This window comes from Rhinichthys klamathensis, unplaced genomic scaffold (genome assembly GCF_029890125.1).
Source record: "Rhinichthys klamathensis goyatoka isolate OS25496 unplaced genomic scaffold, OSU_Roscu_1.1 h1tg000352l_1, whole genome shotgun sequence".
Classification (NCBI taxonomy): Eukaryota; Metazoa; Chordata; class Actinopteri; order Cypriniformes; family Leuciscidae; genus Rhinichthys; species Rhinichthys klamathensis.
In genome coordinates this window covers 1,746,395-1,773,589 of record NW_026606863.1, presented here as the reverse complement: position 1 = coordinate 1,773,589, position 27,195 = coordinate 1,746,395, and the positions used below count along the sequence as shown (strand labels likewise).

At 36.4% G+C, this 27,195-nt stretch overlaps 1 protein-coding gene across 1 annotated transcript in view; it reads left to right on the top strand.

The window, feature by feature from the left end:
- The first annotated feature begins 553 nt into the window (after positions 1-553).
- Positions 554-27,195, top strand: part of LOC130068988 (uncharacterized) — a 51,830-nt gene continuing 25,188 nt past the window's right edge. Inside the window, exons 1-11 of the mRNA XM_056232649.1 lie at positions 554-1,090; positions 3,205-3,273; positions 9,061-9,201; positions 15,826-15,972; positions 16,478-16,669; positions 17,770-17,853; positions 18,189-18,307; positions 19,156-19,270; positions 19,447-19,524; positions 19,658-19,773; positions 21,216-21,369. Of these exons, the coding sequence (XP_056088624.1) occupies positions 632-1,090; positions 3,205-3,273; positions 9,061-9,201; positions 15,826-15,972; positions 16,478-16,669; positions 17,770-17,853; positions 18,189-18,307; positions 19,156-19,270; positions 19,447-19,524; positions 19,658-19,773; positions 21,216-21,369 (1,674 nt within the window). The 5' untranslated portion in view covers positions 554-631. The remainder of the gene's footprint in view (positions 1,091-3,204; positions 3,274-9,060; positions 9,202-15,825; positions 15,973-16,477; positions 16,670-17,769; positions 17,854-18,188; positions 18,308-19,155; positions 19,271-19,446; positions 19,525-19,657; positions 19,774-21,215; positions 21,370-27,195) is intronic.

Genomic DNA, 27,195 nt, shown 5'->3' with positions numbered 1-27,195 from the left:
AAAAGTGAATTGGCAGGAGTGTGAAGCTGTCATTATTCTCCTTTCCGGAAGCATCTGCTAAATATTTACAGCACGTTTTCGAAGGTAAGCGCTTCTGTTTGCATTGCATTCTGGGTCACCCAGAGGTCTCCTGCCGTCTCGCTCTTATCTCCATTCTCCTCTGTTCTCAGTCAGAGAGGAAGTTTTGACAGCCAGACTTTACAACCTCCCGCCTGTGCTTTGCACATGCTCTGACAGAAGTCCAGTGACTTCATCCCTCATTCACGAAAGCTTCCCCTCCTCCTCCCTCTCTCTCTCTCTCTCTCTCTCTCTCTCTCAGTCCGGCATCATGCCATGCGTTTTCCTCTTGCTGCGCTCTCTGTTCAGTAGCAGATTAGCAGGCTCTGTCGCGCAGCTCCTCCGCCGAAGCCTCACGGCGGCTGCTGGCCGACTCGGGACCGTCCTGCGACACATCTGGGACCGGATCAGTTCCCAGGAGTCCAAGGAGGCCATCCTGGGCTGCGTCTTGTGCATTCTCAACATGCACAAGAAGGTGGACAACTAGATTTTATTTTGTGCATTTCTTGGACTTGTTACTTTTTTTTCAATTTAGACGCCAAATTAAGATTTTTTATTCATACTAAACTCAACCATGTCGGAGAGCATTGGGAGGAAAATCCAGCCTTTCACCATCGGGACCAAACTCTCGGCGCCGGCCGTGCCGAAGTGCTCGGACTTGGTTCCAGATGGTTACCTGCCAAATCGCACGTTCTCTGAAAACTGCAAACTGAGGCACCTGAACGAACAGGTGTCTCTCTATCTGGGCCGTGATAAGCGCTGCGGGTCGACCCCGGTGAAACACACACGTGAAGACGAACACCTGAACAGAAACACAAGCTCCCCGAACGCTGCGTCCAGATCCATTCGCAAGATCACCATCTCCAGCCGGATGGAGGCGTCGAAGGACAGACTGACTCCAGGGATGGAGCTGAAGAAAACAAGAGCGAAATCTGAGAATATTAATAACAATAACAACAACACAACCTCCAACACGCTGCTGCCTAAAATAGTGGGTGTCAGCTGTGAGAATAAACCCAACTCGCATTTGAAGGTAAGAAACGCTTTCTTTGTATTCCTGTATTCGATTTATCTGTAAAAATGTGTCTTAAAGAGAAACTTACTGTAGCTTTCAGAAAAGCCATGCAATTAGAATGAGTGAAAATGAAACTACTAAAAAGTAAAATATCTAAAAGCATTCAAGTTTACTTATCAAATGATAATTAGCTAAATGATAATATACATTCGTGTAAGGCTGAAGCAAAACGTTTTTTTTTTTTATGTGATGAAGATATTAAACAAAAATGTTTAACTTTTACAAAATATATTTATGGCAATATAATATTACATGAAAAATCAAAGCCATTGATATCCAGAAAACAATGTAATTTTTTTTTTTTTTTTAAATACATTCTCATTTTATCATTATCAGCATACATTTTATTTATAAAGCACATAGTATTCATTTTAAATAAGTGCTTTATATATGTAATGAATGTATGAATTAATAATTATTAAATATTAAGACAAAAATGCTTAGAACTTTTACAAAAATCTATTTAGGGCAATATAATATTACATAAATATTATTATTATACAATTATATCGGGGAAAAAAGTATGTTGTGAAATACAGTACATTCTAATTTTATCATTATTAATGATTAAATTAGCATATATTTATTATTTATAAAGCACATAATATTCATTATAAATAAGTGCTTTATGTATATAATGAATGAATGAATGTTTATTTCAGGATGATTTAATATTAAAACAAAAATGCACCAACAAGAAATCTGTTTTTTATGGCAATATAATATTACATAATGTGTAAGCAAAAAAAAAATGATATTCGGAACAACAATGTTTTTATTTAGGTTGCTCATTTCATCATTATTAATGATGATGTTGATTTGTTTAATTTATGAAGCACGTGATATTCTTTATAATCAAGAGCTTTATAAATATAATAAATTAATGAATGAGCGTATGAGCAAAAAGCTTTTTTATATATATTTTAACAGGTTATTAATAGGGTTAATATTAAGACAAAGGAGGCACAATCAACAAATCTGTTATAATATAGTTTATTAAATTGATGTGTGATTAGAAAACCCTACAGTAAACATTTAAACAGGAACTAATCCGCTGAAATCTGGTGTCGAGGAAACGGGTTTTTGGAGCCTCTTCTTCATGTTGTCTTTGTTTAGCAAAAGCTTCCGTGATCAAAACATAAGGAGTTGTCATGGAAACGGTACACAAATATACGGCGGTGATGTCATCACTCTTTCAGCTTTAATATTAGTTGATGCAAGTCCACATGAACTGATAGGCACGTCGTCTTCTACGAACTGGAAAGCGCAGTGTGTGTGTGTGTGTGTGTGGTTCAGATGATGTGTTTATTATGTAACGCTGCTCAAGTTCAGATGATGTCAGAGCTTCGGCTCAAAGGCTCCTTTCTATTACCTTCCACTCTCAGGATTCAGCGTGTGTTCGCTCGGGCTTTGTTTAATGTCAGTGGGTCAGCAGGAGACACCGTTCACGTTTATACTATACAACATAAAGATATACTGTGGGGTCTAAATGTCTGATAACACTAGTAAAACATTATCCTTATTTTCTTCTCATGTTTATTTCATTCCAAATTGTATTATCAGTATCAGTTTGAGTGTAAAAGTTTGAAATGTTTAGACATTTTAAGGATTTCTAGTATTTGGTTTGTTCTTATATTAATACAATGCATTATAATACAATACATAATATAATATAATTAGTGCTATCAAAATATAATAATATAATATAATATATTTAGTGCTGTCAAATCGATTAATCGCATCCAACATAAAAGTTTGTGTGTATATATACTTACACACTTTTATATTAGATGCAATTAATCTAAATATAATATATAATAATATAACAATATAATACATTATTTAATAAATACAATAACCATAAAATAATAACATAATGTTTAATTTCTATAGCACCTTCACATAGGCTCAGGTTTGCTTTAAAATAAATAAATGGTATATTTTTATTGTATGTTTGTGTATTTTAAAACCTACAAATAATCGGTTTTGGTCATGAAAACCAAAACAATATTGTCTCTATCTCATATAATAGTTATGGATCACACCGGCTCATTGTTTGTGTGTTTGTTCAGGTGTTGCTGTGTAAAGATGGTGAGAAGCAGTGCAGTGCTGACCGAGAGAAATTCACCTCTTCTCCACAGGTAAACCTTATGATTTACCAGATTAATAACACTATTCTGAAAGCGACTGACATCATATCGGGGCCATTTGCATAAACGTGAGACTTAAGCTCTGGTATGACCAACATTTTATTTCAATTAGTTTTAGTTTACAATAATAACCCTTTTCGCTGCTATTTCTGTTTCCATGTAACAGCAACTTCTCTCATTTGTGAATTATGCTTATTGCATTTAGGAATTTATAAATTAAACATCTTTTTTTTTCCCGCAAAACGTGTGGCTCATATAGAAGCAAATATCTTCACTGAACAACATCAGAGCTAAAATTTATTGTTAAAAATCTATTTCTCTAAGGAGAAAATGAATAATTTGCGGTATATGGTTACACTTTGTTTTAAGGTGTCATTGTTACAGTGTAATTATATAAAAAGTACTGAGTTATAATAATTAACTACATGTACTTACTACAGGGTTAGGGTAGGATTGGGTTTTGGTTGAGGGTTAGTTGCATGTAGTTATGCATAATTTACGGTTAATACTATGTAACATATATGTAACAAGGACACTGTATAATAGTGTTACCCACTTTATTTTACAGTGTCCTTGTTACACATGTTATATGTAGTTTCTTACTCTAAATTACGCATATTTAAATCTAAACCAAACCCCAATCCCTAACCCTATAGTACGTACATGTAGGTAACTAATATAACTCACTACGGTAACACTTTATTTTACAGTGTCCCTGTTACATAATATGTTACATGTACTTACCATAGTAATAACAGTAAATTATGCATAATTACAGCAACTAACCCTCAACCAAACCCCCCTAACCCTATAGTAAGTACATGTTGTTAATTATTATTACTCAGTACTTAAATGTATAATTACATTGTAACAATAACACCTTAAAATAAAGTGTAACCCTCACTACTTACACTGTAACAAGGACACCTTAAAGTAAAGTGTAACCCTCACTACTTACACTGTAACAAGGACACCTTAAAGTAAAGTGTAACCCTCACTACTTACACTGTTACAAGGACACCTTAAAATAAAGTGTAACCCTCACTACTTACACTGTAACAAGGACACCTTAAAGTAAAGTGTAACCCTCACTACTTACACTGTAACAAGGACACCTTAAAATAAAGTGTAACCCTCACTACTTACACTGTAACAATGACACCTTAAAGTAAAGTGTAACCCTCACTACTTACACTGTAACAAGGACACCTTAAAGTAAAGTGTAAACCTCACTACTTACACTGTAACAAGGACACCTTAAAGTAAAGTGTAACCCTCACTACTTACACTGTAACAATGACACCTTCAAATAAAGTGTAACCCTCACTACTTACACTGTAACAAGGACACCTTAAAGTAAAGTGTAACCCTCACTACTTACACTGTAACAGGGACACCTTAAAGTAAAGTGTAACCCTCACTACTTACACTGTAACCCTCACTACTTACACTGTAACAATGACACCTTAAGGTAAAGTGTAACCCTCACTACTTACACTGTAACAAGGACACCTTAAGGTAAAGTGTAACCCTCACTACTTACACTGTAACAAGGACACCTTAAGGTAAAGTGTAACCCTCACTACTTACACTGTAACAAGGACACCTTAAGGTAAAGTGTAACCCTCACTACTTACACTGTAACAAGGACACCTTAAAGTAAAGTGTAACCCTCACTACTTACACTGTAACCCTCACTACTTACACTGTAACAATGACACCTTAAAGTAAAGTGTAACCCTCACTACTTACACTGTAACAAGGACACCTTAAGGTAAAGTGTAACCCTCACTACTTACACTGTAACAAGGACACCTTAAGGTAAAGTGTAACCCTCACTACTTACACTGTAACAAGGACACCTTAAAGTAAAGTGTAACCCTCACTACTTACACTGTAACAGGGACACCTTAAAGTAAAGTGTAACCCTCACTACTTACACTGTAACAAGGACACCTTAAGGTAAAGTGTAACCCTCACTACTTACACTGTAACAAGGACACCTTAAGGTAAAGTGTAACCCTCACTACTTACACTGTAACAAGGACACCTTAAGGTAAAGTGTAACCCTCACTACTTACACTGTAACAGGGACACCTTAAAGTAAAGTGTAACCCTCACTACTTACACTGTAACCCTCACTACTTACACTGTAACAATGACACCTTAAAGTAAAGTGTAACCCTCACTACTTACACTGTAACAAGGACACCTTAAGGTAAAGTGTAACCCTCACTACTTACACTGTAACAAGGACACCATAAGGTAAAGTGTAACCCTCACTACTTACACTGTAACAAGGACACCTTAAAGTAAAGTGTAACCCTCACTACTTACACTGTAACAGGGACACCTTAAAGTAAAGTGTAACCCTCACTACTTACACTGTAACCCTCACTACTTACACTGTAACAAGGACACCTTAAGATAAAGTGTAACCCTCACTACTTACACTGTAACAAGGACACCTTAAGATAAAGTGTAACCCTCACTACTTACACTGTAACCCTCACTACTTACACTGTAACAAGGACACCTTAAGGTAAAGTGTAACCCTCACTACTTACACTGTAACAAGGACACCTTAAGATAAAGTGTAACCCTCACTACTTACACTGTAACAAGGACACCTTAAAGTAAAGTGTAACCCTCACTACTTACACTGTAACAGGGACACCTTAAAGTAAAGTGTAACCCTCACTACTTACACTGTAACCCTCACTACTTACACTGTAACAATGACACCTTAAAGTAAAGTGTAACCCTCACTACTTACACTGTAACAAGGACACCTTAAGGTAAAGTGTAACCCTCACTACTTACACTGTAACAAGGACACCTTAAAGTAAAGTGTAACCCTCACTACTTACACTGTAACAAGGACACCTTAAAGTAAAGTGTAACCCTCACTACTTACACTGTAACAATGACACCTTAAACTAAAGTGTAACCCTCACTACTTACACTGTAACAGGGACACCTGAAAATAAAGTGTAACCCTCACTACTTACACTGTAACAAGGACACCTTAAACTAAAGTGTAACCCTCACTACTTACACTGTAACCCTCACTACTTACACTGTAACAGGGACACCTTAAAGTAAAGTGTAACCCTCACTACTTACACTGTAACCCTCACTACTTACACTGTAACAAGGACACCTTAAAGTAAAGTGTAACCCTCACTACTTACACTGTAACAAGGACACCTTAAAGTAAAGTGTAACCCTCACTACTTACACTGTAACAATGACACCTTAAAGTAAAGTGTAACCCTCACTACTTACACTGTAACAAGGACACCTTAAAGTAAAGTGTAACCCTCACTACTTACACTGTAACAATGACACCTTAAAGTAAAGTGTAACCCTCACTACTTACACTGTAACAAGGACACCTTAAAGTAAAGTGTAACCCTCACTACTTACACTGTAACAATGACACCTTAAAGTAAAGTGTAACCCTCACTACTTACACTGTAACAAGGACACCTTAAAGTAAAGTGTAACCCTCACTACTTACACTGTAACCCTCACTACTTACACTGTAACAAGGACACCTTAAGGTAAAGTGTAACCCTCACTACTTACACTGTAACAAGGACACCTTAAGGTAAAGTGTAACCCTCACTACTTACACTGTAACAAGGACACCTTAAAGTAAAGTGTAACCCTCACTACTTACACTGTAACAAGGACACCTTAAAGTAAAGTGTAACCTAATTTGTGCAGACTTCTAAATAGTAAGCCAATGGGATTGTAACTATATCATGTCTCTGTTGCTGTATCGGTTTGCAGATTTCTTGTATTTCTTGTTCCTCTTGCGTTTCAAAACCGTCTCAAGCGCACGACTGACCCCAATCCTCTCTGTGCAGCAGAATTAGATTTTGTCGCTGAAGTCCCTCTTGAGTGGTTTGTGTTCAGCCGTAGCCAGATGTATATAAGATAATGGGCTCTTGGAATTTAGGAAGTGATGTCAGTGGCGCAGCAGGCCAAGCCTAAACGACTTATTATTTTAAGTGTTCAGTTGGGTTTTGCAGAGGAAAAAGCAGCGGTGAAACTTTTACAGGCGTTTTGGGTTAATGTGAGTCGAGGCCCTTAAACGCGAGTGGGCTTTGATGAGGCGTGGATGTGGTCTCGGACACCTGTCCTGTGCACAGCGCTGTTGTTTCAGAGGCACGATGGCTGCGGAATAAATGTTTACTTGCAGCATTATGGGAAATCAGCACACAAAACAAACTGGTGGCCTGTGGGCCGAGGCTTGAGTCATCCTGCGATCGGGAATCTTTCCTCACTGCGACATGTGGAAAACATGAGGTCATACAGGATGAGATGAGACTGGACACGCCGAGCGATGGACACAGCTTACATTTACACTGCAAAAATCAGTTTTGTCTTGTTTTCCAGTAAAAATATCAGAACGTCCATAAAATAACTTGAGAAGCAACATTGCTTAAAATATTCTGACTTGTAGTGTATTGAAGTGTATTTTTTTTTAACTTTGGCATGTTTTTTTTTTTTAATTTTATATGTGGAGTGTATATTTTCTTTATGCATATTCTTTTATTTGCTTAAAACAAACAAATTGTGCTTATTGGATTTACGACCATTTAAAAAAAAACGTAAAAAAATTGCTTAAAACAAGAATAAACAATATATAATATAATATAATATAAAATCATACACATAATAAACATAATATAATAGATGCTTTCAATATATATATATTTGCATAAAACAAAGTTTGCTTATTCAATTTATGACCATTTTTTTTACTTAAAACAAGAAAAAAAAATATACATTCATACTTATATATATATATATATATATGTGTGTGTGTGTGTGTGTATATATATATATATATATATATAGTAATTTATACATTTAATATAAATAAAATACAATATAGAATACTTTTATAGTTTTAAAAATATATACATATTTATTTTTGATAATATATAACTTTTTTACTACTAATTTATTTATTTAAGAATTGTTGAGCGGTTCCATTGACATCTGAAGTAAATGTATCTTGCAGAAAATATATTTAATAATGAAAAACAAGACAAAGATACTGATGAAGATGAATTTTTTGCCGTATAATGTTTTTGGAAACAAACACATGCTCTCAACTTTTATTTCTGATGGCGATGATAGGATAAAGTAACGGGCCGCCCTTTCCCAACATCGGCACAGATGTTTCCTGACTTTATTCACTTTGTGAAATTGTTCGGGCACTTTAAATGTGTCCTCGCCACCATTATCATCCCCGGTTGTGCTGACGCTGTCTTCTGGTTATATAAGACTGTTTGCAATGCCTTTCTATATTGTAAACGGTGTCATTATCTGTTCACAGCAAACGTTTACAGCTCCAGTCAGTCAAGAGACTATCATTAGACTTCATTTGATTGGATGGGCAATAGCAAATTACCAATAGCATCACTATTACTGTTGCACATGTGTTAGTGATAATAACCAATGTGTTTTCTCATTCTTTTCTGTGTGCTCTTGAAACATGAGCTGCTCTTCCTCACTCGTAGTCATCAATGACATAATCACTGTGGGAATTTACTTTGTGGTTGTGTGATCTGAAATGACCTTGTTACTTGTTTTTCAGCCCTTTCATTCTGTAAGCGTCTAACTCTCAATATAAACTCACAATGACGTCACACAAACATCTCAGGCCGGCCAGCACAGAATGTTCAGATGGTGTAGCTCGTATATATTACCACTTTTTCCCATGAATAAGTAACATTTTCTTATTTTTTTCCCACACAGACCCATATACTCAAAACCCAAACAAGAAGGGACGCGGTGGACAGTCCATCCTGTGAGCTTTTGGTTTCAAACGTCTCATCGGTGCAGAATGACCACGGTTTCACCCAACAAAACACGCTTTTTAACAAGGAGATCACTCAGGTATGGTCGCTGGACTCTGACTATCATCTGCACGTATTTGAAAGTCAAGACAGATTACAGTAGGAATAATTCTCATAAAAGTTAAACAATTCACTAGTGGCGTTTTCTGTGTTATTCATTTGCATTTTATGTACTTGGCAGATGATTTTTATTGCATTCAAGGCATGAATTTTTGTAAATAATTAATACATTTTATGCATTCCTGGGAATCAAAGCCCTGTTTCAGAGCTGCTAACACAGTTTAAGCTGTAAGAATGCTTTTTACGGGGAAAAGGTCACATTTCACACCAAACGTCAAACATATTGTAAGAAAATTAAGACTATTAAGTTGTCATTATAAATCATTGCAACTATTTATTTGAACAATAAAAAAAATACGGCAATAATTATTTTATTCAAATCAGCCAAAATTTGTTTTTAATTAAGCAGTGCAAATTATGCAAGCATAATATAGATATAAAATACAATTTAAATAACATCTGTACTTTTTGTGGCATTATAAAATGATAATGTCACAATGCAAAAAAAATTGGATGGATGGATGAGTAGATAGATGGATAGATAGACAGACGAGACAGACAGACAGACAGACAGACAGACAGATAGATAGATAGATAGATAGATAGATAGATAGATAGATAGATAGATAGATAGATAGATAGATAGATAGATAGATAGATAGATAGATAGATAGATAGATAGATAGACAGACATATCGATAGACAGACAGACAGACAGACAGACAGACAGTTAGATAGATAGATAGATAGATAGATAGATAGATAGATAGATAGATAGATAGATAGATAGATAGATAGATAGATAGATAGATAGACATATCGATAGACAGACAGATAGACAGACAGATAGATAGATAGATAGATAGATAGATAGATAGATAGATAGATAGATAGATAGATAGATAGATAGATAGACAGACAGACATATCGATAGACAGTCAGACAGATAGACAGACAGACAGACAGATAGACAGACAGACAGATAGACGGACAGACAGACGAGACAGACAGACAGACAGACAGACAGACAGATAGATAGATAGATAGATAGATAGATAGATAGATAGATAGATAGATAGATAGATAGATAGATAGATAGATAGATAGATAGATAGATAGACAGACATATCGATAGACAGACAGACAGACAGACAGACAGACAGACAGACAGTTAGATAGATAGATAGATAGATAGACATATCGATAGACAGACAGATAGATAGATAGATAGATAGATAGATAGATAGATAGATAGATAGATAGATAGATAGACAGACATATCGATAGACAGTCAGACAGATAGACAGACAGACAGACAGATAGACAGACAGACAGATAGATAGACAGACAGACAGACAGGTAGGTGGATGGATGGATGGATGGATGGATGATAGATAGATAGATAGATAGATAGATAGATAGATAGATAGATAGATAGATAGATAGATAGAAAGATAGATAGATAGACAGACAGACAGACAGACAGACAGACAGACAGACAGATAGACAGACAGGCAGACAGACAGACAGACAGGTAGGTGGATGGGTGGATGGATGGATGGATGTATAGATAGATAGATAGATAGATAGATAGATAGATAGATAGATAGATAGATAGATAGATGGATGGATGGATGGATGGATGTATGGATAGATAGATAGATAGATAGATAGATAGATAGATAGATAGATGGATGGATGGATGGATGGATCTCTTTGAAGAGGTTGACCTGTTTTTAGTCATATTTTAGTTTTTTCCCTCTAAACTGAAGTCAGAAGTAGTGAATTGTTTGAGTGGTTGCATCACTAAAGTGGAAAATTACACAAGTTAACAGACAAAAGAAGAACGCGTGCAGATAAAGGTGTAAAGCGAGCGTTCTGGCCCTCTGACCCTGTCCTAGCCCTTCTGTTTCTCTTCTGTGCTTCTCTTTCTGTGGACTTGCAGAGCGGCAGCACGGGGGAGTGGGAGGGAACAGCACAGCCACAAGAGGAGCAATTATTTTGGGATGAGATCATTGTTTGGCCTCGTCTGTTCACGCCTCTGGTCTTCTGAGGCTCGAGTGCTCTCGTTCTCCCATCGCCACACACTCGCTCTGACATACAGGGCATTTGTGCTTCAGGACACAGCTGCTGAACAGCCCATGTGACCCGTGAAACTCGCTGAGTTACAGCGCAGTGTTTCAGATGACAGACGAGCGTAACACGTCCTTAATGTTAATAGGTTAAAGAACCGCTGCCATTTGTTTAGGAAATGGCCTTTGGATGTATATTTATTCTTACGTTCGTGTTGGGCAAACCCTCCATCTCTTTATGGGATTCAGTTGACTGATTGACGGAGTGTAGCATTATAGCGTCGGGGATGTGGAAACGGGACTCTGTTTAAGAAATCCCAAATGAAGGTAAATTAAAGGGGTGAAAGTCAACACATCCTCCAGCGCTCTTTAAGATTGCCTCGTAAAACCCTTTATAATGTAGAGAGAGTAATATTGTATGGAAGCTTGTTTCCGCCACAGAATGAAAAATAAAAAAGGTAATTGCGACTTTTTATCTCACAATTCTGACTTTATTTCTCAGAATTGCGAGATATAAAGTCAGAATTGCGAGATGTAAACTCGCAATTGTGAGAAAAAAAGAGTCAGAATTGTGAGATAAAAAGTCTCAATTCTGTCTTTTTTTCTCGCAATTGCGACTTTATTTCTCAGAATTGCAACTTTATATCTCGTAATTGCGACTATTTCTCACAATTCTGACTTCATATCTCGCAATTGTGAGATAAAAAGTCGCAATTATTTTTTACATTTTTTTTATTCAGTGGCAGAAACAAGCTTCCATAATATTGTGTATTCTGTAGGGATCCACTTAAAAAAGTGCGTTAATTCTAAACTTATACCAATTAAATGAAACTAGATTTATATTCAAATTAAGTATGGCATCTACTATGAAAGAAAGAAAAGTAATACTTTTATTCAGCAAGGATGCATTAAGTTAAGCAGAAATGACAATAAATACATGGATAATGTTACAAATAAATGCTGTTCTTTTGAAATGTTTCTATCCCTGAACAAAAATGTATCACTGTTTTGACAAAAAAAATTAAGAAGCACAGCTGTTTACAACATTGATAATATTCATAAATGTTTCTTGAGCAGCAAATCATCATATTATAAGGATCATGTGACACTGAAGACTGGAGTAATGATGCTGAAAATTCAGCTTTGATCACAGGAATAAATTACATTTTAAAATATATTCAAATATAAAACAGTCATTTTAAATGATAGTAATATTTCACATTATTGCTGATTTTACTGAATTTTTTAACAAATAAATGCAGCCTTGGTGAGCAGAAGACTTTTTTTCTTTTTCAAAAACGTTAAAAAATCGTATTATTTTGACCCGTTTCATCGTCCAGCAAATGAAAATCGTGCACCTGATCGCTTAGGAAGCGAACAGCTCAAAGTATGAGGAACATACATACATATCAAACATTTCCTAACTCAATAACCTCTAGATATCAATGTCACTCTTTTTGCTAATTCACTCAGAGAAGGAAGTTGAAACGCCTGTATGACGTCAGGCCCGCTGATGACATCTATAGCGGTATATATATCATTTCACCAAAACATGCGGTATGATTTACAGAATGTTACTTTTTGAAAAACAGACTATTGTTCTAAAGGGAAGCGGAAGAAACAAAGGCTTCGGCCTCCTGTATGAAGTCATCGAAACGAGGCGATAGAGCTGTTTACACAGGCCTCCAATATAGAAATACCTTTGAGCCTGTGGGAAGCCATTAAAAATAATGGCTGATCTTTTATTAGAAGTGACATCATATTATTTTTTATCTGCACTGTGAGATCTTGCCAAGCATTGTGGTGTGTTTTTTTTTCTTCGCTTTTGTCCACATGTGATGTGAATCTCCGTGTTTTTGATGTGAGAAAGATTTTGCTTTTGTACTCTTAAGACCACACATTTCTGAAAAATGTGAAAAACAAAATTGACGTGTCCTCAGCAATCAATCACATCTGTCGGTGCGGGACGAATTATGAGGCGAAGATTACTATTTAATATGTGCACTAGTAATAGTGATGGTTTCTTTAGCCATTATCCCCAAGCTGTCTCCTTATATTTAGCCTGATTGGTTGGTTTTATTGGCTTTGGAAATCACAACGCAAACCGCTGCGTTTAGTCTTGTAGAAATGACAAGTTCATTTAACAATCCTTTCGTTGGCGGTGATGTGGGTGGGCTTTTTGAGGACCGCCAGTGGTCATACATTGTGTTCATACCAAATAAACATGTCCAGGACCTATCTGGGCTCGGCCACCTGTTTTCTATTCGCGCAGTGCAAACATGGCCAGAAATGGTGCTTTCTAAAGCCTTATGCAGCGATCCGTGCGCTCCAGCCAAAAGAAACCTTTGCTGCTCGTAACGGGACATCTGAGAAACAGCGAGCGATCTCCCGATGATGTTTCTGAAGTGTTTCTGTAAGCCGAGACACAAGTAATCGCTGTTTTCTTCAGAAACAAGAACTTGTCTTTCCTCGGCGTGAAGTAATAGCGAGTGACTGTGACTTCACACATGTGCTTTAAAGAACCCTTTAAAATCTATTTGCTTAATATTGTGTTTCCACAGTGCTCTCAGAAAGCTAAGCGAGCGTAAAATGGGCCTTAAGTGTCCCAACATGTGTTCATGTTTCAAGCATTAACAGTAAAGTACAAAGAAAAAACAGAAAGGATGAAACTAAGATGTGATTCAGGCTTAATAATAGTTCAGAAATTGGTCATTTTGCGTGGAATTGCCATTTGTTTCGGCCAGGTTTCTCCAATAATAGTAGCGTTTAAAAGTTTGGGGTTGGTCCGATTTTTAAAATGTTTTTGAAAGAAGTCTCTTCTGCTCACCAAGGCTGCATTTATTTGATCAGAAAAACAGTAATATTGTGAAATATTTTCTATTTGATTATATTTTGTAAAGTATTCCTGTGATCAAAGCTGAATTTACAGCATCATTACTCCAGTCTTCAGTGTCACATGACCCTTCAAAAATCACTCTAATATGATGATTTGCTGCTCAAGAAACATTTATGAATATTATCAATGTTGAAAACAGTTGTGCTGCTTCATATTTTTTGTGGGAATAGTGATGCATTTTTGTTCAGGGATGGAAACATTTCAAAAGAACAGCATTTGCATTTATTTGAACGAAGTGAAATAGCCTGCCTCCGCTCGCTGACGTCTGATTGGTCCAGACAAAATTACGGAAGACTCTGGATTGTCAACAGTAGCAATAATGTGCGTGGCAGAAAGTTTTGGCACAAATCCTTTTTACCAAACTCACTCTACTCCCTTCTCCAAACTTACATCAGATTTAAAAGGCATTTATTTTCAGTAAAAATGAACAAAAAAAATTCGAAAAGTGGAAATAACGTGTATTTAATAATAAAGTGTTTTTCGGTTAGGGCTATGTGTAGGCGTCCATTTCAGGCAGCATCCATTTAATAATTTTAATAAATATAATCTTTTACACTCATTCATGAAACATTCGTAAATATACGAGTAAATATGAGAGTGGTTTGCGCGTAAAGAGACCTTCCCGGAAACTCATCTCCTGATTCACAAATACTTCGTAAACGTCAGATGTGATAGTGAAATGTGTGTGTGTGTTAATGAATTCCAATCAGTCGTAAATGGGACGCGCGTGCACGCTCATTCTCAATTACCATAAATCCCGCCCATTAAATCCGACTGACAACTATATATGGGCATCATATTATGACACCAAACGAAGGATTTCAACATGTCTTCTCAAAAGCGAATGAAAAAGAAAAATTTCTCAGATGCAGAAATCAAAGTTTATTATCAGAAGTTCATTCAAAACACCACATCTTATTTTCAAGCGTACATAGTGGCGTATCAGGTCCATTACAGATGCAGTTAATGGAGTTTCATCTGGAAATCAAACAGTCCCAGAAGTAAAAAAAAAAAACCGTATGTAATTACTATATGTAATATTTTTTCAAAATGCTGTGTAAATATGTACCCGATTAAGGTGAATTAAAATGCAGCCTTAGTTATTAATGAGCAAAACGTTCGGGTGTTAAGCGCACTATTTACGCGTGGCTGGGAGCAGGTGTAGATTTCTTTCGTACCAACTAACATTTGGAAAGTACGAACATTTTAATGAATCCGAAGATTTACGCCAGAACCACTTTACACACGATTCACACAAAAATTCGTTTTGCTCGTGTTTCATGAATGAGACCCTATGTTATTATTGCATATACCGTTTAATGCACAACAACACTGAGGTGCCAATAGTATCTGCCACTATTTATAAGTATAAATAGCATCTAGCTACTATTCACACTTATTGCAAAGTAAATACTGCCATTTTTTAGTTAGTGTAAATAGAATTTAGCGCTAAGAAAATATGCAATTTTTGCTTGGTGTAAATGGAATCTAGTTGTTATTGTTATTCCTTATTTGAAATAGAACACTTTTTGTAACATTCTAAATGTCTTAACGGACACTTTTGTGTTCCAAATTAGTCACTCATGAGGTTCCATTTCAAACTTTAAAGGAAGCGTTGTGTGTTTGTGTCCTGCAGGCTGAGGCGTGGATCAGAGCGAAGCTACGAGACCTGCGGGACGGCGGTAACGTACAGAAATGTCCTCTGACCGACTGGGAGGAAGTTTGCCAAACACTCCAGAGAGATTTGAAGGACTTTGAGAACACAGTCATACAACTCAACCAGGTGAGGACAAACTGTCTTCATTAGGACAGTAAGATTGATGAATCATCGTCAGGTTTCAACAGGTTCCTCAGCCAAAATCAACAAAAAGAAGTTCTCCCTTTTGCAAATAAACGGCAAAACATTTACAAATTGTTATGGAAACAATCTTTTAATGCTGACCCGTCAAAGCAATTTTTAACAGCTCAATTGTTACGAGACCTGTAGAACCTCAAAAAGTTCTTTGTGAGACATCCAAAATGACAAAAAAAAAATAATACAAATTTCCCCCGAGCACAGCTAAATTTGTCCTCTTTTCCTACATTTTGAAATTGTACATTGCAAAGAATTAACCTCTCCTGACACACATCCCTGGAGGGGTTGAAAACTGGAACTCCTGTTAGTCTAAGAGAAGGGGAACGAGGACTTGGGTGGATTTCAAGTCCTCTGATATGATTAAGCTGTTGTTTTAGCGGACTGTAAATCATCAGAATGTTCTTTTGTGTAATGCTGCTCAATGTTTGTGCAGATGGGAGAGCAATTAATGTGCAAGCTTAACCCGACGTCTGACCTGGTGAAGAAACAGCTGGGTCAGATCCGCGACCAATGGAACGCGCTCAAACAGACGGCAGCCAATCAAATCAAGGCGATGGGCGGAGCTAAGACTCTCCAGGAGTTTAACAAGAAGGTGGACCGTCTGGAGGCATGGATCAAAGAGAAGGTTAAATACACTACTAAACCTAGTTATACTAATTCACAAAGCCTTTTGAATGGGATTGGTTTTGGATTTTGTCTGAATCATTAATCTTAGTGGTTTATATAGAGAACATGGAGGTGATTCTGTGTTAGGATAAACATATCACAGTTACGTTTCAATTCACAACCAAAAGAGACAAATATGAATTTATATTTTGCATTAAAAAAATTCTTTGCCCATTTCGATTTTTAATTTTGCTTTGTGATATTATTTTCATACACATTTTCTACAAAATTCTTATTTATTGCACATACTTTGATGCATATGGATTCTTTACTTTTGAGCTTTTTTAATTCCTTGTATTTTTTAAAATGATACACATTAATATAGTAAAAGCACGCTGTAATAAAATTAGCCTTATTTTAAGTAAGTTTAAAGGCAGTTCAACAAATACTAACATGATGTACAAATATTTAAAAATGTATTTTTCAAATTACAGTAAATTTGTTTGTTTGTAATGAGAATTTTCTTTTGGTAAAATATAATTTTTGAAATATGTTCTTGTTCTTGACAGGTTTTGTGAGATTTACCTGCTAACTGTTAAAGAGTAAATGTGTAAAATAAATAAGATTTGGATTTATTTATTATTTATTTTAATATTATTCAATATTATCCTAAGTTTCAGTGCTGATCTTGTAAAGTAACGATAAAAACAAACTTAAAAAACAAAGTACTTAAGTTACAGTAACCTTATAGAGAGTTACTATCAATGTGAAAAAAACATTTTACTTTAGTGAGCTAGAATTACAATGAATTTTAGTATTTATCATGCTATATATTTATTTATGAAATGTATGGTTTGCAACACAACATAGAGCCATATACATTTTAAAATACGTTGAAATATGTGTGCTTTTGCTCATATTTTTACTGTTTTTCTTCACTCATTAATCGTCTGCCTGCTTTGCATCTGCGTTCAAGAAGCCGAGGTGTTACTTAACAAGTCTGTTTTACATCTCACCATGGTAGCCAGGCTCATTTAGAGCAACAGTAGCCGTATTCAAAGCAAACAATCACTGGGCTACAACAATTCAGGGCTGTAAAGCTTTTATATGTGTCAGCAGGAGCGGGAACAATCGCTGGCCAACATCCTTGGGGAAAACACTGACAAGATGCAGCTTACCAGGAAGATACTGGATTTGAAACAGGTGGGTGATTCCAGACAACAACCGCAGAAATTGCTGCTAAATTCTCAGCAGGCATCAATTATCGGTACTGGAAAACAATTGGCTTTTTTGAGATAACATGTATCTTAGTAAGTGCTTCCGTTTATGCACATAAAGGCCACTATTCCTTCCTTTATTTACTCACAGATTCACTAGCATCCTTCAAGCCAATTGAATCAGCCATTTGTGCTTCTAGGGTTGGGATTATTAGACCATTGGCAAACATGTGATTCAAGCACCTGGTTTTAAATGTGGCTGGGTTAAATCTAAGATTATTAGAGCTATTAGGAAATCTTGTGTGCTTAACTTTCTTTCAGGATGAGCAGCTCTATCATAATCTTCATGAGGAGATCAATCATATGGCCATCAGACTGGAAAAACAGGGAAAGACTGAAGGGAAGACCATCTCAACCCGCAGGAAACACATCAACAAAATGTTAGTGCACATAATTAATAATTATACATAAAAACATGATTACAGACCTTTAGAGTCATTTTTTTCACATCAACTTTTTAAAATTCATTATTGTAATATATGGTTATTATATAAAAATATATGGTTATATATATATATAAATTTAAAGGGCCCAAAACAAACTTTTTGCCACACCTGACTTATAGACAATTATTTTTTATTACCAGCCATGAAACAGATTAATCCTTATTAAAGTTACAAAAGTTATTCAGTCAAGAGCAATGAGTGATTGTTCTTTGTTTTTTGTTGTTTGATTAACATTAATGACAAGGACGGCAGTAAAAAAATATTAGGCTGCTGTCACTTTAAGAGCTAATGCACGGATCCAATATACTGTTACACGTGCGTTTTATTTCTCAAATGTTTACGTTCAGTTAAGACATAACTGACTTTGTTTACAAGGATATCAGGGCGTTTTTATTTTTTTGTTTGAATATGTCTATTCAAGCGCAAGAAGATGTGAAAGAGAGCTCGCACGCTCTCTGGGTTTCTGGGCGAGTAACGAATTGAGTTCCCTTTCACGTCTTCTTGAGCTTGAATATTTAAATTTGCAAGGCTTTAACTTTCGTGACGATGCAACACTGCCCTGTCAACTGTCCCGAGCGTTGTTCACTTTTGTCCACATTTATGTTCTCACAATTTTGCATTATTAGAATTCATACAAATTTTAGGTGATTGACATGTTTCATATACTCGCCAACACCAATTTTTACTCGTATTTGGCGCTTAGCGAATCTTAATTTTAGGCCTGTATATGTATGTTTGTATATATATATTTATATTATCATTTTTATTTGTCGACTATCTAGGTGGCTAAAGGCTCAGTCGCACTTGAAAGAATATCATGAGAATCTTCAGCTTGCCCTCGAAGTCTCATCCTTCTACCAGCAGGCAGATAATGTTGTCTCTTCCATCAATAACATGGTAATCATTTTCCTTCATATTTCCATCTATTTCAGTTCAAACCCCACAGGAAGGCCATTATTCTGACGTGTCCTTTGATGTGAATATACACCCCACTGCTGCACTGAATGTTGAGGTGCTGATGTAATCCAATAATGTTATTTATGGTTTTGCTCCTTTTTTATCTTTTCATCCAGAGAAAAAGCCTCTCTCCGAGCAATGGAGTGGAAAACGGCCGAGACGGGGAAATTCGGGACATTGCCAGTCAAATCATGGTGTGCGATCCAAAATTCATATCCCGTTATAGCTACAGGATAGCTATGTGCCGTCAGTTCACTGCCCAACTGTCTGTCAAACAGCATCTTGACGCCCGTGTTTGTTTTGCTGTGTCTTTCTGTGTGGTTCCAGATGCTGGATGTGACTGTTTCCCAGCTATCCAACCTTCACCCGGCGCTGGCGGCCCGGGTCACACAGAAGCAGAGCGAGTTAAAAGACTCCTGGGCCGTCCTCCAGAAGACTCTCAGGTAACTCAAACCACCATAGTTATAAACCGCACAAACCCTATGGTGTCCTCTCGGGGACACAAGCCATTTCCCTGCTTAATGGGCAAACTGTAGGCTTTCCACAGAGCCGAAGGCACTTTCCACAATCCTGTTTTTGTTGCATTTGTATTCCCCTCCACCAACCGTGTGGTGCACAGCCAGGGAAAACGTTTCCAAATGATAATTAGATGCATATAAAAATGCGTGCTTACTTTCATAATGTCAGCTATTACCAATCGGAATCCCCCCCTCCCGCTTAACGTAATGTTTCAAAATACTAAACACCAAAACAAGCCGTTTAATATAACATTTTGTTGGAAATTACTCTGTTTGTTTGTTTGTCTGTTTGATGCAGTTTTGCAACTGAATCCAAGTTTGAGCTTGTTTTGCGTTTTATTGCTCCATCATCTAAGGCGTCCATATTGATTTCATTGTCGTTTGAGGTCTAAAAGTCTGCGATTCCTGCTCCCGAGCCCAGTTAGTCATAATAAATAACGTGCTTACTGCGGAAACATTGCCATCTCCTCCTCATGCCTTCGGTTGAGGATGAAGTATGTTTATCCCTGTAATTAGAGGAATTTATTCCTTATATTAAATTCATAAGAGTTTATTTGGGCACTGCAGATGTTTAATCAAGATGAATTCATGGCAAAAGTTACTAAAGGTAAAATCATAGACAAACAGCTCGTTCTGTTCGGCGAATGTAGTAAAAGTTCACAGGAACATTTCTGAGGGAAATTAATAAAGACTTATTTATAAAAATATAAAAATATTTATATTATTTTATATTACACATTGATTAACCCTTAAATGCATGAATGTTTCACCAATCATTATTACATAATTGTATTTTATATATTAGACAAAACAATTATATATAAATATATTTATTTGTTTATAATTGTTTCTATTTATATATTTTTAGTAAATAATAATGCTGTTCCATACTATTTATTCCTTATGGCGTTTTGCAAAGCCATATATAATATAATATAATATAATATAATATAATATAATATAATATAATATAATATAATATAATATAATATAATATAATATAATTTGTGTGTATACGTATGTATACATGTGTGTGTTATCCTCCAAAAGTTTAGCATTTCATGCTTTAAATCCCTTGAATCTGGTTATTCCCATGTGTGTATTTATTTTAAGACGTGATGTAGAGTGTTTAGTCATCCGTCTTGGTGGCTTCGTTTTGAAAAACATTTTGGAAGTTACAAATACCAGATGTGTAATCAGCTATCACCAGTCACTCACAGTCACTATATTAAATCTGCATAGAGTGACAGTAAATGAGAATCCACCGTCGACATAATTCGAGTCAGGGATGAAACTTCTGTTTTCTTGGCTCGGGTCTCCAGTGCTGTTGGCAGGTCGGTTTGATGACTGGGTGTTTGTGTTTGTAGGAACGAAAAGGCAGCTCAACTACCCTCTTTAACCAGGGACAGCAGTGACCCTGAAACCTCCAGCCCAGAGACGCCCGGCAGCGTGGGAACAGACACACACAGAATTATGGGAAAGGAGGTTAAAGAGGAACAAAATCGCCTGAAGGGGTTTACGGTATGCAGTTATAATTGTACAATTATATTCACTTACTTTCTTATGTTGCCTATTTTTCTTTCTTTCCTTCCTTTTTTTTTTTTGGTGCTCTTGACGAGCGGAAATACATAAATGACAAAGGAATTTTCACAAGCGTTTTCACATAGTGTCTCCCAAAACATGAAGCATCGAGCTATAGACGTTACACGATCGCAGAGAGCGCTGCAGATTCATTGATTTCATTTGAACATTTGTGGAAGTGACTATATCACATTAACAATGGTGTTTATATCTATTTGTTCAGTCCACAGCTAATTAAAATGATTTCCAAATAGTTTCTCGTCATTTTACGTCGCTGACTGTGGCGAAACAAACAAACAAAACTGCGGGATGAATAAAAAAAACTTCTTAAAGTTGTAATAATGGATACTAAGCCCCTTTATTATATTTATTAAATATTCTGTGCAAGTTAAATGATAAATGATTAAATGATAAAATTGCACTTTTCACATGGAAGTTAAAGCGTTTGATGCTGTTTGTTTTGAGACCTGTTTTTAGCAGGGTTATTTTATTATTATTTATATACTATTATAGTATATATTCATATTTTGAATTGCTGTTTTTTATATTTTCAGTTTAAGTTTTAGTAATTTTGTTATGTGCTTTTATCATTTTTATTACTTTTAGATTTAAAAATATATACAGTATATATTTCTTTTTAGATTTAATTTATTTTTATTTCAGTTTTAGTAATTTTAGCACTTCAACTTGCACTTATTTTAGTTAAAGCTGCAGTCCGTAACTTTTTTGGGTTAAAAATTATCCAAAATAAAATTGAGTAAGTACATAACCAGCCAGTGTTCAAAACTCTCTGCTTGCCTTAACTCGATTCAAAACAGTAAGCTTGTAATAATGTTTTTAATTCCAGTGGTACTGGTGGATTTCCGCGGGAGATTCGAGCATGTCTTTGCGTCATTACGTCACATCTGTACACACACATCTGTACACACACATCTGTATACATAAAGAAGAGTCTCGGCTAGTAGGCTATGAGTGTGAGGATGCTGGAGGTGGAGATTTATAGCCTTTTCTCACAGCACTTGATATAATTAAACTTATCAATTTGATAGCGGATCCAGAAAGGTTCAAACGACAATCACCAGTAACAACTAGAGACTCACCCGCTGTAAAATGCAGAAGACTTCGGAGTGATTTTCGGAGTCGGCGCGATTTACTGCAATGCCTTTTTTTCCCTTAGTTGGTCAGAACAAAAGTGGATGTTACTTACTGAAATTTTTTATGTTGGTCATACTTCCAAAAAGCAGAATCTGTGATTGCGAATGCCAGTTTCCACACCGGCGCGGCGACTGACAGACACACACACTCTCCTCAAAACACTGGATTCATCCGCGCTGTGCCGTGCCGAGGCACAACCCACGTAAAGTTGATAATTACACGGATAACTGCAATTTGTGATTTTGAACAGAGATGGCGACAAAAAGGAAAAACTACGGACTACAGCTTTAAATGTAGGGCAACGTTTATCATATAATATTTATATTTTATGTTACTTCAGCTTTATTTCAGTGAAAACTTTTTTAACAACGCACTTTTTTTTAGTCCTGACGTGAGTCGTGTGAAAGAGCCTCGAGTGTTTTTACTGCTTGATGCTGAAAGGGCGATCAGCACTTTTCCATAATTACATAACAACCGCTAAACATGAGTGAGTATTAATTCCTCTATAGCATAGAGCGGATCCTGTGCAGCAGTCGCTTGAGTTTCGATTGTAAATGACCTCTGACACGTCGAGTCTGGCTCCACTTTCAGACACACAAATACACGTAAATGCAGTAGCTAAATGTGAGGCTCCTCTTTTCCTGCTTGTCGGTTTGGATGGTATGCAAATGAGTCAGTTTCTGTAATTTATTTTATGACATCCTCTCTATCTAACAAAGCCCCGTTGTCTGTGAGACACCACATTCAGGAAAAGCTTTTCAAGGTGTTATTGACACTGGCACGACGCATCTAGACGTTTCCATGAAGGATGACGCGCTTTGATTGTGCTGAGAGGGCAAAAACAGGCCGCCAGGACAAGCGGCATTCTCTCTCAAAACTCACAAATCTACAAGTTTTCATATCCGCTGAAATTACACCTTTTGGACGTAAATAGAAGAAAACACTCATTGCATTAATAAAATAGCAACTTTAAACCATTTGTTATATCACAGGCCATTAGCGCTGAAGAAGAGCTTCAGTGTGTGCAGTAGTATGATTATCTTGGATGCTTTTCCTTCTTTTCTTATTTTTGGGGTCAGTAAGATTTTTTTTTAAAAGAAATTAATACTTTTATTCAGCAAGGATGCATTAAATTGATGAAAAGTGACAGTAAAGACATTTATAATGTCACAAAAGATAAAATAAACACTGTTCTTTAGAACTTTCTATTCACAGAATCCTGAAAAAATAGAATATAAAAATATAATGTTTCTTGTGCAGTAAATCAGAATCATAATATCTGAAGGATCATGTGATGAAATACAAATACATTATATGTGATATATGTGTATACATAAACTCTTTTGAAGAATACCATATTACTACCATGGTAAATCTCAAAATAACTGTGCTATTTTAAATGCATTTAACAATTAAAACTAGTCGAAGCTTGGGAGAATTGGTGAAATATTTAAAAAATACTCTTGCAAAAACGTACTGTGGTTACATGTAGTACTTTAAAATGTCCAAAACACCCGTATTTGACATGCAGATCTTCTTTTTCCCACTATTTCATGTATGTACTTAAACTGATACTGCCAAAAATGAAGAGTAAAACATAATTTCCAGTAAAACATGACCTGTTTGGTCCAGTTGCACCATATTGTCTCTAGCTTTGACTAGTTTAAATTGTTAGATCCCAACATAAGCATTGCATCAGGTGGTTGTCTGGCTTTGGTTTCATTGGCACAATGCTGGTGACGTTCTGGACTGAAGCAGGTTTGAAACAATGGCCACTTGTGTCAGAGGTTACCTGGGTGTATCGTGTACGGGATCCGCGCTCATTACTCTTTATGGAGACTTTTACTGGAAGACACAAATCCCCAAAACTAGCGAGATGCCAGATGGCACCACCGGTCCGAATGCTTCTAACCGAAGCGCTCTCAAAAACACACAAATGCTTGAGTAATACACTGCAAGTGTCCCGTTGTGCATGCTTAACTTTCTCTGTAAGATTCTCTTCAAACTGTTGAATTGTCAGGACTGCAGTTTACTTGAAAATATCTGTAGAAAGAGACTGCTATAATCAAGCCTTAGAAACCAGCCTGATTTGTTTTGCTGCTTTAACCCTATAAAGCTGACTGGATCATATTTGATACGTGAATTTCTAAAGCCTCTGAATGATCAACATGATCAAATCTTTGCTGGAAAACCTGTCGCACACAATCTACTACATGCTGTCGTCTGATTGATTAGTTTAGACTCTTTTAGCAAGTAAAAGCTTTTTAGGATAATCGTACAAACGTTCACCTTCAGCTCGTTCTTTTTGCTGTGAAATCTGGATTTTTATAAAGTAAATGTAAGAATAACGTGGCCATATTTCAAGATGAACACTTACTGGACTGAAGCAACTTAGCTTTACTTGATTAAAATCCTGTTTAATTGTGAGTATCAATGATCATCGGGCTTTTGAGGAAGGTTTATTAGTCCATCGCTCAATCATCATTGTATCGCATTGCATTATATGTTTTAAAACTAAACTTTATCATCTTACTAAGACATATTATTGTCAGATATAGAGTGACGACTAATATTTATATGTGTTTTATGTAAGTATCTGCTATGATGTTATAAAATCTTACTGATTTACATTACAAGCATCAGAATTTCATCTGACTTTTTGTCCATATAAATATCAGCATCTGCACCAAATTGCATATTTTTGCTTAGTTTGGGCCTCTGAATAAAGCTGAGGTGTTTTCCCCCTACATATACTTACTATATCATACTGTATGAACCATAAAAGCCTGATGCATCAAATGTGATTCTCAACAAAAAACACATATGCAAACTTTTCTGAGCATTATTTCATATGTCAGGCTTTACAGGGTTAAGCAACATGACCAAAACTAACATTGCTGTTTTTTTTCTCAGTTCTAGCATGTCTAAATGAATATTTGTACAGCATCTATCCGCTGGTGAGCATGTATAACCAAGCTTGTTGTTTAGTGACGTGAGGTAAATACGATGAAGAGGCCTGTATTTCTCACTAATGTCTCCCAGATGCTACGAGAGCAATTGGCTGACATCACTCCTCAACTTTACACTGAAACGGAGGTCTTGAAAGATAGAGAGAGAGAGCTGATGAAATACGAGCACAAACACTAGCTCTAATTGGTATCAGCGCTGGGAACGGGCAGAGAAAGCCATTCAAGAGCTGTCTGTGACGTAATGCACAATTCCTTACGTTTCGTCATGGAGGAAAGGTGCTGGAGTTTATACAAAAGCCTGGATTGATCTGAAGTGAGGAGACGTCTGTAATGGTTATACAGTATGTAATTACACCACGCTTGTTACTCAAACGCTTCACGCTCGCCAATAGCATGATAACGTGCCGTTGTGCGATTAAACTCGAGGCTTCCACTCTTTGAGTGGCGTGTTTATAAATGCTATTAAGCCTTGTAAATTTGCTGCGCTCTCCAAATGGCACTTTCTCAGGCGACTGTTTCTTTCTTTCTCTCTGGCATCATGTGTTTCTCTCTCCCAAACTCTGACTCATTCATCCTGAGCTCATAATCAGAGAAAGCCCGGCTCGGATTCATACGCTGCCATGAAGCAAAAACGGGCCTATGGGGTGCCGTGCATTAAAACTCATTTAATCTAGGTGAAAGCACTGCTTTAAAAAACGTGTTCATAGCATCTTTTTTGTTTTTTAGAAAATATTTGTCTTCTGATTGCATTAGAAATTCGTACTGGATTGAATCCGGGGCTTTGGGTTTGCATTCCCAGTCAACTTACTTTCTTGCACAACACAAAATAAGACATCAATCTCCAAAAATGACCAAAAAAAGCACCATGAAAGTAGTTCACACAACTCGTGCTCTATCTTATACTGAGTCATATTAAGACATTGAAATCATTGAAACAGGTTGAAATTAAAAATCATTATACACCGAAAGTCTTGATCTCATTTGCATTCAAATAAGCCACTTAAAGGCACATCACACCAGGTTTTATATCAGTTAAGCCAAATGTCATTGGTTTTTGCATATATAACCTGCACATAGTGCCAAATTGGACATACAGTATGAATGAGTTTTGAAAGTTTATGCTACTTTTTGTCATCTGTTGCCGTTCATCTTCATTATAAAGAACAAGATCAAGATTCAGTCTCATTTTGTGTTTCATGAAAGAAAGAAATAGTAAAACTGGTTTGCAAAGAAATGACAGAATTGATATTTTTAGGTAAACTTTTGCTTTAAAGGTGCCATGTGGAATGTCTGCCAAAAAATAAATTCATACTCCACATATTCCATACCAGATGGGGGCAGTATACCTCCAGAAAGTTGGCCTACTCTAGTCTGTTTTTTAGTTTCGGGTTGTTAATCTTCTAAAACCGTCAAATCGTCCGCTTTGTCCCGCCAAAGCCTATTTTGATCGGTGAGTGATGTAGAATATAATGACTGCTGCGCTTGACAGGGCGCATAACGAGCAGAGAGAGAGAGAGCGCCCCGGCCGCGCGCGCGCACTCTCACGTCTTCAAACAACACGAGCGCAGTCCTCCTGCTCTCTCTCTCCCTCGCGCATATTAATCAAATCAATTGACACGATAGTAAGACCGCAGTTCATTTG